General features: G+C 51.5%; 1 protein-coding gene across 1 annotated transcript; it reads left to right on the top strand.

Annotated features, from left to right (window-relative positions):
* Window positions 1-8,363: 8,363 nt before the first annotated feature.
* Window positions 8,364-10,376, top strand: LOC130848854 (uncharacterized). Its single transcript, XM_057727237.1, has 2 exons — window positions 8,364-8,487; window positions 9,559-10,376. Exons 1-2 carry the CDS (start codon window positions 8,460-8,462, stop codon window positions 10,374-10,376), a joined length of 846 nt encoding a protein of 281 aa, XP_057583220.1. The 5' UTR covers window positions 8,364-8,459.
* The last annotated feature ends 4,693 nt before the right edge of the window (window positions 10,377-15,069 follow it).

The following is a 15,069-nucleotide window of genomic DNA, read 5'->3' as shown; positions in this document are numbered from 1 at the left end:
GTTGAGCGGGGGTCACCTTAACCATCAAATCCCATTACTCACTACACAGGCCATGCTGTCAGACGTGAACGGGTCAATTGAGAAGCGGTGAAAACAAGCAATGTTTGCTGTGATCACCATGCCCAGTTGCTGCCGGACCCAGGAAATCAATAGGCCCAGCTGGGGCAGATGGTCCAGAGGTGGGCACCCCTGCTGGGCTTCTTACCATATGTGGGGACACTGAGAAAGTGACTTCACCTCTCCAAGCTCTAATTCCCTCATCTATGAACAGGAGGGAAAATGCTTATGTCACAGGGTTTCCAGGAGGACAGGAGCAGATGGAGCAATACGCGTTCTCATGGGACAAAGATGGTGTCCAGCACAGAGTGGGCACTCAGCAAATATCCATCCATTTGTTTTATGGCCTCATTTTGTTGATGGTGATGGACAGGTAGTGGGATGGGGCTCTTTATATGGTACCTGAAAAGGGTCCCCCGTTTGGGGTAAAAGGAGGATCTGTCACCCCTATAAGCTGTGCTCCACCAGGCTTGGTTTGTTCTCATTTTAGTGCAAAAGATGAGAAAGAAGGGCAGTCATCCAACCGACCTTAAAGCCCACTAGCTTTGGGGATAAGGATTCCAAATGCACATCTGAAATATGGAGATAAGTGACACTCATCTCCTACCTTCCTCCCCAGGGTCCTAGGCTGAGTGGGGTGTGTAGCATCTTAGCTCCATCAGTTTACAGCAATTTTAAGCAAGTCCTAGAGCCTTAGTTTCTCCCTCTGTAAAATGGGGGTTGGAACACTTACTTCACAGAGATGATGCAAGGATTAGGTGTCACAGTGCATACGGCGCCCAACACAGAGCTTGCAAATGACCAAAAAAATATGAGCTGCACTCTCCTTCCCTCTCCTGCTGCTGATTCTAGCCCTGGGCTGGGCACCACTATCCTAAGCAAGGTGCTCACCCCCTTGCTCCCTCAGTCTCCCTGGCAGCGGACTGACGGTCATTCACCAATAGCTGAGACTAGTACACAGGACCAAGCAGAGTGGCAAGGGGAGAAGGAAGAAGCAGCACCGAGAAAAGTGGTCAGCATTTATCAGAAAATTCTTGGTGGATCTACGAGGAATTAGTGTACCTTGTCTCATACCAGATGCCACACTGCTCTATCTTTAGAAACCTCAGGACGAGGGAAGTTTCCAGGCATGTGAGCATCCCAGCTCTGCAAGGTTGGCTCTATAAATACCCGCCCAGCTGGCCTCAGCAGCCCTGTCCTCTGATTCAGAAACAGCCCCTCCTCGCAGCAACCGTGGAAACACAGTGACCCAGAGCCCCGAGCAGCGCTGGACACGCAGCAGGGCCACCAGCTGCCCACCTCCCGCTGTGTCCCTGAGGGCCATGCCGCACCTTACAAGCTTGCTCTGGAGCCTCGAGGGGCAGGCAGGAAGACGGCAAAGACAGAAAATAAGACCACTTGGGGGTGAGAAGGTAGGGGCACGAGCCAGAGGGTGGAGGATGCAGGAGGAGGGCTGATGTTCATTCTTTCTGAAGCTGTTCCAGAGCCAGGCCTGGAGGAGCTCGGTGAGGACAGACTCAGGCCTGCCCTCGGGTAGACCAGAGTCCGCTAAGCCCACAAAGCAGGAAGCAGGCAATCCTCTCCTTCGGTGAGGAATAGAAATTGAATACCAAAGTGGTTTGAGGAAATGGAGCCTAAGGAGAGAAGGGGGTCTACTCAATACTCTGTAATGCTCTATGATGGGAAAAGAATCTAAAAGAGAGTGGATACATGTATATGTATAACTGATTCACTTTGCTGCACACCTGAAACTAATACAACATTGCAAATCAACTATACGCCAATAAAAATTAATTTTTTTCTAAAAAAAGAGAGGAGGGAAATCCTCAGAAAAGCCAGGAAACTGATGTATTTGCTCAGCTCTCTCATCCACAGGTGCCTTCTCCAGTATCTCTGCAGGTGGATGTGTAGATGGACACTGTGTAATGTCCACCCAATGTGTAAATATCCATCATTTGAGTGAAGTAAGTTTTTAAAATATTATTTTTATTGAAGTACAGTTGATTTACAAACTATAGTAATTTCAGGTGTACAGCATAGTGATCAGTATTGTACAGATTCTTTTCCATTATAGGTTATTACAAGATATTGAATATAGTTCCCTGTGCTATACAGTAAATCCTTGTTGCTTATTTATTTTATATATAGTAGTGTGTATCTGTTAATTCCCTATTCCTAATTTATCCCCGCCTCCCCATCCCCTTTGGTAACATTAGGTTGGTTTTCTAGGTTATGAATCTGTTTCTGTTTTGCATATACATTCATTTGTTATTACTTCTTAGATTCCACAGATAAGTAATATCATACAGTATTTGTCTTTCTCTGTCTGTGTTATTTCACTAAGCATTAATATTCTCTAGGTCCATCTATGTTGCTGCAAATGGCAGAATTTCATTCTTTTTAATGACTGAGTAATATTCCATTGTGTGTATATATCATATCTTCTTAATCCAATCATTTATTTGAGTGATGTTTTAAAGGCACCAGGAGGAGCTCCATATTTAAGGTGAATTACGAGACCCTGTCTGTGATGAAGCTAATTGTGCCCCCTGTACACACACACACACACACACTCAAGGAGGCACCACACTTTGCCTGCTTCATCAGCCTAAAAGACTCACTGTGAGTTTCTAGAAGCCCGCCACCCCAGACTTGGGCAGCTTTGAAGAAGAGAGCCTCTATTCTCAGCCACCCTGGGCTGCTTCTGTCCCCTGTGCACTGCCACAGAGCTGTGTCTTCGCGCCATTCTAGCTGCTGTCAGGCAGGGCTTCCCCACTGCCTCCCCATCACCCTAGAGGTCACCCAAGGCTGGGGCAGCAGCGGAGGGATGGAGAGGAGGTGAGGGGGGAAGGAGAGAGGAGGGGAAAGGGAGGACTGAGACAAGGAGATGGAAATTGGGACTCAGGGGAGACAGAAGGGGAAGGAGGGGAGGTAAGTGGTCCTCACTTCTCTTCCTCTCCATCTGTTTCCTCAGTCCCCTCTCCTCTCTTCCTGCTGTTTACCCCAGAGCCCTACCTCCCTCTTTCTCTCTCTCTCTCTCTCTCACACACACACACACACACAGACACTCTACCCTCCATCCCCACATCCTGGAATCTGAGCTCCCCAACACAGATATAAAAACCAGCACATGGACCAGGCTCTCCAGTGGCCATGGGTGGGGTCTTATTCTCCAGTGAAACTCTTAGGACTACAGTCCTAGGAGAGGACAGAGAGCAGTGTGGCCTCAGCAAGACCCTAAGCCTCCTGTGCCTCGTTCGTGGGGGCTCATGCAACAGCCCCACACCGCTGTGGGCATCAGGATGATGTTCTGAGGGACCAGGGCAGCTGTTCAATAAAGGCCGCTAAGCAGCTGCAGAGAACGACCTTGGAGACATCATCGGTTTCATTTGTGCCTGGAAACGGACGCGGGGACCCGGCTCCCATCACAGACTCGGTTTCCCCAGGAAAGGCCTTCCAAGTGCCCAGTGCCCGACGGACATGGGAGTTATGAAGGCGATTCCTGTAGGCGCCGGGGCCACCCCACACGCCCACAGCCAGTGACCCTCCCTCGAGACCCATCTGCCCTTCCTCTGGTAACGGGGTTTATTTTGTGACTTGGCACCAGAGGGCCTGAGCCGCTATTTGGAGAGGTGGATGGTTTGTTTTGAAACCCCTGTGTCACAGCGAAGCAATCACAGGCTTGTTCCTGAGCCACTGCAAGTAGAATTAAACAGTCAGCAAGACTGCAGGGTTAAAAGTCAAGAAAGCAATTTTTTAAAAAACCGACCTCAACTCATTCTGTAATATTTCCTATTTACATTGAAGAAATGTCAGTTCTTGGCTTTAGGTCTCACAAGAGACCAAGGATTTAAAGATACTTATGAGACAGATATAAATCTTTGATAAGACAATAACCGCAGGGAGAGACATGCCTGGAAACGTTAAGCGGGTTGGATTTGGTCACAGCTCTTTCCAGTTTCCTCGACGTCACTCACACACGTCCGGGCGCTCTGCTTACCCCTGTTTCCTGTAGCTAGTGCAGGGTGTGCGTGTGACTCGGGCACTTCCTGCCTGTGCCTGTTGTTCCTAGGGGGACAGGGCAATTAGAAATGTGCTAATTATCCTTTTATCTGTGTGTTGGTCCCTAAAGCTTAAACGTTCAGCTTGCATTTATCTTGGTGTCTGATGCAGCTGTGGCGGTTCCTGGAGGCCCCAGCACCGTCTCTAGCTCCCCTGCTAGGAAGGCCAGATGCAAATCAAATCAGGTCACCTGCCAAGCATCCAGGTGGAGTCTAGGATCAGGGCAAGAGCCCGGGGCAGGAACTGGGACGTCAGGAAGGACTATAAATCCTTGACTGGACTCTTTGTTTCTTGAACCACACACCTGATCTTGGGTTTGGGTAAGAGGCTCCGGAAAGAGAAGCAGCATGCCCAACGCCGCAGAACTGTGATGGGCCAGACGGGGTTGGAGCCCAGGCTGCCCTGCTCTTAAGGCTCATGCCACCACTTTATTTGGCTACCCAAAGGCCTTCCCCAAATTAGCCTCCTCCACTGCTGTCTGAAACCCTGTAACTTCCCGGCTCCCTGCCTGACTTGGCTGACTCTCCCAGACGCGCAGTTTAGCTGACGATCTTGTGCAGGTCATGCTATTTCGAGCTTCGGTCTGGTTCACTCTTATTCTCCACCTGGAAGGAGCTGGGCTTGTCCACCTTTCTGTCCCCTACAGCCTCCGCGTGCTCACCTCCATAGCGTTTGGCAGCCCTACTGTCTGTCACCAGGGGCCCCTCTTGCAGCGGCCTCTGACCCCTCCGCCCACAATCAGAAGTTGACAGAAGCCTGGGAGGTCATCTTGTCCAGTCTCCCACCCAGACTGCACACACACTGTTCCAGTCAATGGCGCTCTCACCTGGTTAAGGTGACCCCAAAGCGGGACTGCGAGTCACCTCATTGATGCCACCTGGAATCACCTGTCTCCCCCAGGAAGCCGAGAATTCCCAACTCACTGCCCAGCCCAAGGCTTTCCTGGCAAACGAGGAAGCTGCTCCACGGCAGCTGTCCGCACACCAGACAGCCCGCACCCCTACACCCCAGACCTGCCCCTCTTCAGGCTAATTCCAGCTCCTCCCTCTCCCACTGGGACCAGTTCCAGGCCCCTGATCATCCTGAAGACTCCTCAAGCCTCCAAAGTCATCATTAAACCTGGCCTGTGAGTCCTCCCTTCAGGGTGGCCTGAGTGGAGGTTCCTCGGCCTCATCAGAGCCACTGGGTGTTTCCTCATCCAGGAGAACTGCCCGCAGGCCACACGGCCCACCCTGCAGAGGCACTGCCCACAGTGGGCGTGAGGCCTGGGCACCCCCAGTGGGGGCCTGGTGGGCTCTCAAGGAGGGCCCGCAGGAGCCGCCTTCGCAGGGGCAATCGTCCCTTCTGGTTCACTGAAGATTAGGAATGGGTGGGGCCAAGCTTTCCTCCCGAGGAGGCTCTGAAGGTGGTGGCCTGGTGGGCAGATGGGATGGGGCCTAAGGGGCTTCCCTGGCTCAGCATAAGGTGCTCCTGTGTTTGGGAAACAGCACACGTATCTGTGCACCGGACACTGGAGGATGGGAGGGTGCGGGCGGGCGAAGCTGGGGCCTCTTCTCACAGCTGTGCAGTTAAGTACCATCAGGAGCCACCACCCATATCAGTAAAGCTGGTGGCGGGTGGGCGCAGATCCTGGTGCTTAGCTTGCATCAATCCCTTTGAGAATCTCCTAAATGCAATGGATCACACGTAGCAACGCTTGCCCACGATTTCAGGGATGTGGCTGAAATCCTGGGGCCCCGTGGATCTAAATCTGCCCAGCTGGCCTCCCCAGCTCCCTTCTGCTTTGTCCCTCTGCTCTCTAAGCACACAGTATGATCACAGTGTGACTCCTGCTCGGGCAGGGGTCACCTCCTTCCTTCTGCCCCAACTCCCAGGAACGAGACACCCCGAGGACCCTAGGCTCAGCCAGACAGGAGGGAGTTTCCTTCAGACTCTTATGACTCCAGCTACGAAGGGAGAAGAATGGATAGAGGACACTCCTTCTGTGGTTGCTGTTTTCTAGCTTGGTGAAAGATTTGCTATTTTGCGCTGCTGTAGAAGAAAAATAGAACCGTGACTGGTGTATCTGGGATGTGTGGCTGAAGTCACGCACATTGGTTGGTCTGGCAGGTTTCTCACAATTACACACATGTCTCTTCCCCGCGGGATGTGGGTGGAGGGGGCACAGTCCTCCTCACCACCCTGCTAGTCTCCTGGGGAGCTCTTGGAGTCCTGCCCGGGAGAGAAAATATCGAACGGGGAGCCCCTTTGGGAAGGTTGGAGGGGCGCCGATAATCGATAGCACAGCCCTCATCCATCTCAGATCCTCATTGGTCTGTGGCCTGTTAAGCGCTCCCTGTCTGTCAATAACCCACTAGTATTGCTCTCTTGCTGAGCGCGCTGAGGCCAGCTTCCGTTTGGCTGGAGAAAAATAATGATTGTTTGTTTATTAGTTGGGAGAAAATATCCAGCCACAAACGTGCCTTTGGGCCAGCGCCACGTTCCATCAAGCCCTCCCTCGGCCCCGGCTCTGCCCTATGGATCTCCTGTCCTGGTGGATCTATAGGCTGGGCTCCATCCCATGCACGTGGCCCAGGGGCAGCAGGGGTCCGAATGGAAGTTTCCACACAGCTGAGAACGCACAGGCACCCTTGGCTCATTCTGCGCTGCTGCAAGGGAGGTGGGGGCATGGCGGGGGAGACTCTGGCCACACCACACATACTAACGGGACTAAGGAACCCAGGCTGGTCTGGCCATGGGCTTGAGCCCTTCTGGGTAAGCCCCGGGGGATCTGGGCTGGAAGCTGCTGGCTGAAAGCTCTGACCACCTTTCTGAGTTGGGGCCACCGGGCCCCGGGGGGCCTGGGCGTGAGTAACCACGTCCTGCCCTGTGTCTGTTCCCACCCTCTCTCAATCACCTTCCCTCAGCAGGGATCTTTGGATCCTACTGACCTGGCTTCAAACCCCAGCTCTGCACACTATAGACTCTGAGACCTTGGCAAATTGGCGAACTTCCCTGAGCCTCATATGACTGCTGCAGGGATTGGGAACCCTCTGATCATGTGAGGTAATATACGGCAAGCGGGTAACCCGAAGCCTGTGCATTCCGGGCCCTCAGCACCAGGCAGCTGAGTTGCTCCTCTCTCCTCCTGGGAAGCCCGCACCTTAGATTCACTGGGGGCCGGAGCTGGTTGCATGTCCTCCTAAACTGTCTTCTCAGAACTTCCCCTTCCCAGTGGGCTGAGGGAACCCAATCCCTACCTCCCACCTTCCCTGCTATGCTTCAAGTCAAATCATTTTCCCTTTACTTTGGAAAAGTTTCACTGTTAATCAGTAAAGGGAAACAGAGAGATGCAACCAAACTAGCATTGATCAAGCCCGGGGCCGAGTCCCAGCTCCGACAGCCACTCCCAGGGTGACTTGGGACAAGCCATTCGGCCCTGCAGGTCCTCACCTGTCAAACAAGAGAATAGTCCTAAACAAGCTTGGAGAGTCTCTCCTACCCTAAAAGGAGAAACATCTTGCAACCTCCTCCTAAGTACCATCTCTCATCTATTTCCTGTGCCTGCTGACCTCACCTCTTCTTACCACGTTGGCCCACTGTTCCTGGGATGCTGGGGCCCCTCGCCACCCTCAGTGGTCTCTGTCTGCCCCACAGTCTTTGGTTGGAAGACCAATAGGGGGTCAGGTAACTCAGTGAGCCATTTACATCTCAGGGGACCTTCCAGGTGCTGCCTTGCCCTCCGTGGCTCCCAAGTTGGCCCAAGCAAGGTCAGAATCAGCCAGTCCCTAGGGCATTGTCCTCCCTTTCCTCCTCCTCCTTTTGTCACATCATCACTGTACCTGTCAACTTAAGCTAAGTCCAGTAGTGGCAACAAACAGCCCCAAATCTCAGTGGCTCAAGCAGCCAGGAGTTCTTTGTCGCTCACGCGCGTGTTCCTGGTGGGCCTGCAGAGCTCTGCTGCACACCCTCTCCACTCCAGCACCAGGGCTGATGCAGAGCAGCCCTACCTGGCTGAGGAAGAAGAAATGATGGGACCATGCAATGGCTCTTCAGGCTTCTGATGGGACCTGGTGTCCGTAACTTCCACTAACATTTCACCGGCTAAAGCAAGTCACATGGTCAAGCCTGCCTCAGTGGGGGAGGTGTCATAACCTTCCCACAGGAACAGACAGTGAGTATCTCGACAATAACACAATCCCCATACCAAAGCCTTACAGTGGTCCTCTAGCCCACTCCTCTGGTTTTACAGGTGCAGAGAAGAAAGCTCAGAGATAGGAGACTCTATACCTGAGGTCACACAGCAATCAGTGGACGCGGAGTGGCTAGAGTCCAAGTGTGCTGATGACCTTCCGGTTCAGATGCAGGAGTGCAGCCAAGAAGAGACAGGTTTGAATTGAATCCCAGCTCTGTAATTCTGGACAAAGGATTTCAACTCTGAGCCTTGGCTTCCCTCTCCGGAATAGGGAGTAAGGGTGTCAGTCTCCTGGCAGGGACATTGGGAGTTTGTGTGAGATTTAATAAAGTGTCAGGCTCAGTGTTTGACACAGAGAGAGCTCTAAACACATGTTTGTTCTGGTCCCTTCCCTCCCTGTCAACAGCCCCAAACTCCTTCATCTCATTCCCCTCCACTCTTTTCCTTACCTGCTTCCAAGCCCACCTCTTCTTTGTCAAGAAGTTGAGCCAGAGAAGTTCCTGGATGAGAAGCCTTCTGGTACTGCCTCCAAGCTCAGGAAGCAGAGGGTCCTCATAGCAAAGTCTTTCTCAAGGATCTGATAACTCATCGCCCCTTGACACCTACTGTCTCCTCAAAGCCTCACCGTAGCCCTGGGCAATATTCCCATTACACAGATGAAAAGACTGAGGCTCACAGTGGTTAGGGACAGAGTTTCCCTCCCCTATAGGAACCAGAACTTCTGGTCGCTGCTCTACACATCTACACTCTGCTACTGCACCTGAGGTTGGGCCTGTCCCCATGATCGCCTCCCCCTCCTCCTCCCCCTGACCCCTTGTAATGAGAGGAATGCCTCTGAGCTTCCAGAAGAGCCATGGTGGCTTTGGGCAGGAGAGAAATGCACCTGGTGTAAAAAACAAGAAAAAGCCTTCAAGAACAATTGTCACCATTTCTGTTTGGCTTTGTCTTATAAAAATTCTGTTTCCAACAGTCATGAAATGAAGGTCCAGGAAAGTCTGTTCAAGCAGAGCCATTTCCGGAGAGATCTGACAGTTAACATTTCAGGGATGTGTGTGTCTGTGTGTATATATATATATATATTTCAAACATCCCTCTCAAAGACAGCTCTGGAACCTGTTTGGAATATGTTTTTATGATTAGATGAGGGGCGCGTGTGTGTGTGTGTGTGTGTGTGTGTGTGTGTGTGTGTGTGTAGGTTGCTGCTGCTCTGTTTGTGTTCTCTCTCCCTCTCTCCTCTCTCTGAAGGGCTGTTTTCTCTGTTCTAGGAATCTGGCTCTACTTGGAATGTCTAACAATGGCACAGATGGTCCCAATTTACTGCCGCCTTATCTATCTGGGGAGACATCTCCATGCCCTGTCCTCCCTCCACACACCTGTCGCCCTGAGCATCCTGGGAGGCCTATTCTGCAGCTGGCCTTTGCTTCCTTCCTGGGACCCCCTCTCAAGAGCCCTCCCATCCACACCTGGCAGCTCAGGCCGCCCTTGCCCTGGGGGGCAGACATCTCTGCCCTGTGCTCAACTGAACCGGGAAAACTCCTCTGGTTCCCAAATCTCCAGCCTAAACCAAGGGTGCAGACCTACCCAGCCTGGAGAGAGACCTGCCTTGCAGGGTTTGCCCAAAGCAATGGGACTCCTACAGAGAGCAAGAGAGAGACTCTGCTTTACTGATTTTGAACTGATTGTGCCTGAAGGGGAGGAATGTGTCTTTATAATGGAGGGTGAGATGGAAACTTGGGGTTTCGGTAGCAGCAGGCCGGGTCTTCCCTGTAGCCCAGGGCCTCCCTCCCAGCAGTGCAGAGCCTGCACTTACCCCTCCTGCACAGCTGGAGTGGGGGCTCAGTCCCTCATTCATCAAGCATTTTCCGAGAGCCTACCACATGCCAGACATGGCTCTAAAAATCAGGGATATGGCAGGGGAAGAAAAAGAAACAAAATTCTTAACCAGCGTGGGGTGCGGGAGGAGTTGGATCAGAGGGAAAGAAAGAAGTTATATAATGTATTGGAAGTGCTAAGCATTCTGAGGAAAAATAAAGCAGATGGAGAGGATAGGGAGACCTGGGTGGGGGTTAGCGCGAAAGTTTAAGTATGACTCGAAGGAGGTGAAAACTCAAGCTGTGCAATCCAGAAAGAGTGACCTGATGGGCAAGTGTGAAGCCCGAGGTGGGGTGAGCCTGCTGTATTGGAGAAGCAGCAGGGAGGCAAGTGTGTCTGAAGTGAGGCAGTGCCAGGGAGAGAAGGTGAGCTGGGGACTTGATGGGGGACCAGACTGTAGCCCAGGGGCACTCCAGTGCTGGCCGTTACTCTGAGTGCAGTGGAGGCCACTGGATCTTTCAAGAAGGTTCAGGATCTGATGTGTTTTGAACACAGGCCAGAATGTGGAGCCAGGAGATGAACTGGGATGCTTCTCCAGGGCCCTAGGCAGAAGCCACCAGCAGCTCAGGCCACAGTTGCAGCAGTGCTTGATTCTGGGTGTATTTTGAAGGTAGGAGCCGATAGCATTTGATAGTGGCTCAGCAAGGGGGTGGAAAAAAAACATGAGGTCAAAGACGTCTCCACGGCAACTAGAAGATGGAGCAGGTTTGAAGGGGACGCTCGGGGTTAATTTTGAGTACATTATGTGAAGTTTAAGATGCCTGTTAGAGATGGCGAGGCCAGAGAGACACATTTGGGGATGGACACGCATGGTGGGTGTGGAGCTGCACATGGAGGCCTTCCAGTCCCTGTTCCCACCCACCATATCCTCTGGTCTTCACCACGGCCTTTAGAGTTGGGTGAAAACAAGCTCAGGAAAGTCAGGCGAGTTTCCCGAGTTCACACAACCAGTAAGAAGGGCCTAGAGAAGAATTCATCTTCTGGGAGGTCGTGACTCTTGACCTTGGGCACGTTACTCCCTGAATCCTATGTTCCTCACCCGTGTTTGGATCAGACATCACACATCAAACAATAACATCAGACATCATTTTCCTCTGAGGATCAAATGAGACAGGGGGCTTCAAGCAGATGGTAGGCCCCTCCTCGGCCCAGGCTTTCTCCAGCACCTGTTTTCCAGTTAAGATGCTTCTTAATCACCCAGGGCCCCCAGGCTGTGTGTTTATTTTGATGACTTTCTTACAGAGGCTCATTTAAGACACCTCAACATCACCCACCCTCCACCTGACTGTAAGAATCAAGCAGTTGTATTTTCTCATCTCTTGAACCCCATAGCTTCTAGAACAGTGCTTTAAATTTTGTAGATGGCAACCAGACTGGAGAACCAGAATTATCTTTCTTGGACCCATTTCCCCAGCTTCCTCCCACCCTCCCTCCCACTCTTCTCTCTGTGTAAGTCAAGGCCATGCTCCATGCAGTCTTCTAATTTCTGTGACTTTGTTCTGGAGTGCGGGGGTGGGGGGGGGGTGGGAAATGGGGTAAATTCTATGACTGAACACCTTCCCCTCAGCCAGTCAACCTCCCGGGGGCTTCAGGGTCTGAGCAGTGCTGCCCAATAAAAATATTCTGTGAGCCCCTTCTGCACTTTCTAGTAAAAAGAAAATTAATAGAAAAAAAAGTGAAAGTAATTTAACAATGTATTTTATTTAGCTCAATATACCCTAAGTATCACTGCAACACATAATATAAAAATTAAGAATGAGATGCTGTACATTTTTTTTTCATACCAAGTCTTTGAAATCTGGAATGTACTTTACACTTACAACATATATCAATTCTAAAAAGCCACATTTTGAGGACGCAGTAGCCACATGCAGCCAGTGGCTACTATACTGGATCCTGAAGGTGTTGGGGTCAGACAGCTTTCCCAGTTTATCAGGTGTTCCTGGGTCCTAGCTGGTCCTGAATCCCTGGACATCCCACTTGGCCATCCATCTCCTGGGTCAGGAGGGAGCCTCCGCCAGGGCCCCTCCCTCTCCCTTCCCGTCCTCTCCCTCTTTTTAGCCCCTTCTTTTCCTCTTCAAGATCCCATCTGCCTCTGTCCAGCACCTGGCACCTGGTCAAAGTCCCTGTCTGCTGGCCTGGTTAGGTGGCTGCATCTGGGGAAGGGAAAATGGGGCACTTCCAAATCTTGAGGGTAGGGCGGGGCAGGGTGTAGGTGACACGCTTATCTGGGTGCTGTAAGGGTAGCTAAGAAAGCCCAAGTTGACCTTCTTACTCGTGCAACCCCCACACCTGATTCGGCTAAAGAGAGTGAGAGCTCCCTTCCGGCCTTGAATTCTGTCACGACGGCCCTTTCCAGGCCTTGGCTTTAGGAGGATCTAGGGTTCAAAAGGGACAGGCATGGGGACTTCCCTGGTGGCACAGTGATTATGAGTCCGCCTGTCAATGCAGGGCACACGGGTTTGAGTCCTGGTCCGGGAAGATCCCACATGCCATAGAGCAACTAAGCCTGCGAGCCACAGCTACTGAGCCCGAGTACCACAACTACTGAAGCCCGTGCACCTAGAGCCCATGCTCCGCAACAAGAGCAGCCACTGCAATGAAAAGCCCGCACACCACAATGAAGACCTAACGAAGCCAAACCTAAATTAATTACTAAGTTAATTAACTTTTTAAAAAAGGGACAGGCATGGGACTTCCCCATGGTTAAGACTTCCACACTTCTAATGCAGGGGGCATGGGTTTGATCCCCGGTAGAGCAATTAAGATCCCATGTGCCGCGTGGCCAAAAAATAAATAAATATTTTTTTTACAAAGGGACGGGCATGAAGAAAACCATCTCTGCCTCCTTTTCTTTCACTTCACTCGCCCCAGGATTTTGTGACCTCAGTTCAGATTGCTCCTCTCGTCCCTGGTCAAGTTCATCTCAAGCAAATTCATTTATCTTGGAATTTGTTTAAGCCTGGGGCATTCCCCACTGTCACCCTTTACTACACATACCAGACCTAAAGCCTGGAAACTCCTGGGGAAGTCAAACATCACCCCTCACCCAGGCCCTCCTCTCGTCCACCGCTCCTTCCAACCGCTGCTGCCTCAGCTACACCCAGACACCCATAGGCAGGGAAACTCATCCTGCACTGCTATTCTTGGTGGGCCTTCCCTGTGTTCCCCAGAGCACCCCCGCTATGCTCCTTCTGCCCCTCACCCCTGAATCTCTTTGTGTCAAATGGAAATAATAACAAAATCTATTTCATCAGAGGTACTGTGAAGATGAAAGGGGTTGTGTTTGTAAGGCTCGTAGGATGCACAGAGTGCTTCGTGCATTTGTTTCAGGATTCCCATAGCGAGTGCATGAGATAGGCATTTTAACCCCATTTTAGAGATGAGAAAACTGAGGCAGAGAGAAGTGAAATACGTTCCCAGCCTTCCAGCTAGGAGATGGCAGAGCCTGGACTCCACCACATCACATTCAGCAGCCTCAGTGAAAAGAGAATGAATGGTGCCTGCCCACAGGAAATGCAATGCAGTCAAGGAGACTATAAATGCATGGAAAATTCCTGAGACTGTTTCGTAACCAGGGAACCCAGAGGGAAGGAGGTTGAGGGGCAGGATGGGCTGTCTAGCTCTCCCAGCAGCTGTCATCAGCAGGGTTCCGACTCCCTGCCCCCATCAACCCCTTAGTGAGGAACCTGGATCGCTCTTCTCCCTCCCCCCACCCCTCAGTGTGGGCCTCAAACTTCTCTTCCTGGTTTGATTGACTGCCAGGAAATAAACAACAAAAAGCCTGACTAGATTAGCAAGGCAGCATATGCTGCTCATGGGAACTTAAACAATTGCACTTCTAAATAACAGCTCAACACAGAATAGAAGAGATGTCACGAGGCAGGATATGATTAATTGCCACATGAATTATTGAAATTATAATTGCGGAGGAGTTCAGAGGAGCATGTGATTGGTGCGGGTGGGTTCGGTCAGGAGAGGCCTGGGAGGAAGGCTGTGTGAGCTGCGCTTGCGGTGAGGATGGCGATGGACAGGGCACAGCCCGGGAGAAGGGTGCTCCTGACAAGGGGCGGAGGTGGGATGATCTGGCTCTGATGCCCGGAGCTCCCGGGAGCTGATCTGCAGACGGGCCCACCCACCATGAGCATCCTCTCCCTGAGGACCTCACCCTCACCTTCACCTTCCATCTGCTCTCTGGGTCTGTGGGGTCTGAGTGCTGATCCTCCACCCTTCTCTGGTCTAGCAGCCTCCTGTGTCTGTGCCTCAACGGTTCCATCTGCACAGTGGGTTGAGAGGCGTGTCTTTCACACATCATAAGAGAGAAAACACGTCTTTAAGCTTGGAAGCGATAAATACAAAATTGGCAAGGTTTACTGCATCTCTCTATTTTTTTAATTTCTATTTATTTATTTATAAAATATTTATTTATTTATTTATTGGCTGTGTTGGGTCTTTGTTGCTGCATGCGGGCTTTTCTCTAGTTGCGACAAGTGAGGGCTACTCTTCATTGTGGTGTGTGGGCTTCTCATTGCAGTGGCTTCTCTTGTTGCAGAGCACAGGCTCTAGGTGTGCAGGCTTCAGTAGTTGTGGCACACAAGCTTAGCTTCTCCTCAATGTGTGGGATCTTCCTGGACTAGGGATTGAACCCGTGTCCCCTGTGTTGGCAGGCAGATTCTTAACTACTGCACCACCGGGGAAGCCCCTGCAGCTCTATTATATTGAAGTGCATTTTTACAAGGGGTCAAATACCCAGAGAGCCAGATCACGTGTCCTGGAACATGGCATAAGCATAGGCTTAGAAGTTATACAGACCTGCGTCTCAAGCCCTGCTCTGTCTTGTAATGGGTGTGTGATCTTGCATAACTGCTGAACCTCTCCGAGCCCCACTTACCTCATCTGTAATG

This window comes from Hippopotamus amphibius, chromosome 3, assembly GCF_030028045.1.
Source record: "Hippopotamus amphibius kiboko isolate mHipAmp2 chromosome 3, mHipAmp2.hap2, whole genome shotgun sequence".
NCBI lineage: Eukaryota > Metazoa > Chordata > Mammalia > Artiodactyla > Hippopotamidae > Hippopotamus > Hippopotamus amphibius.
This window is presented reverse-complemented; position numbering and strand designations above follow the sequence as displayed.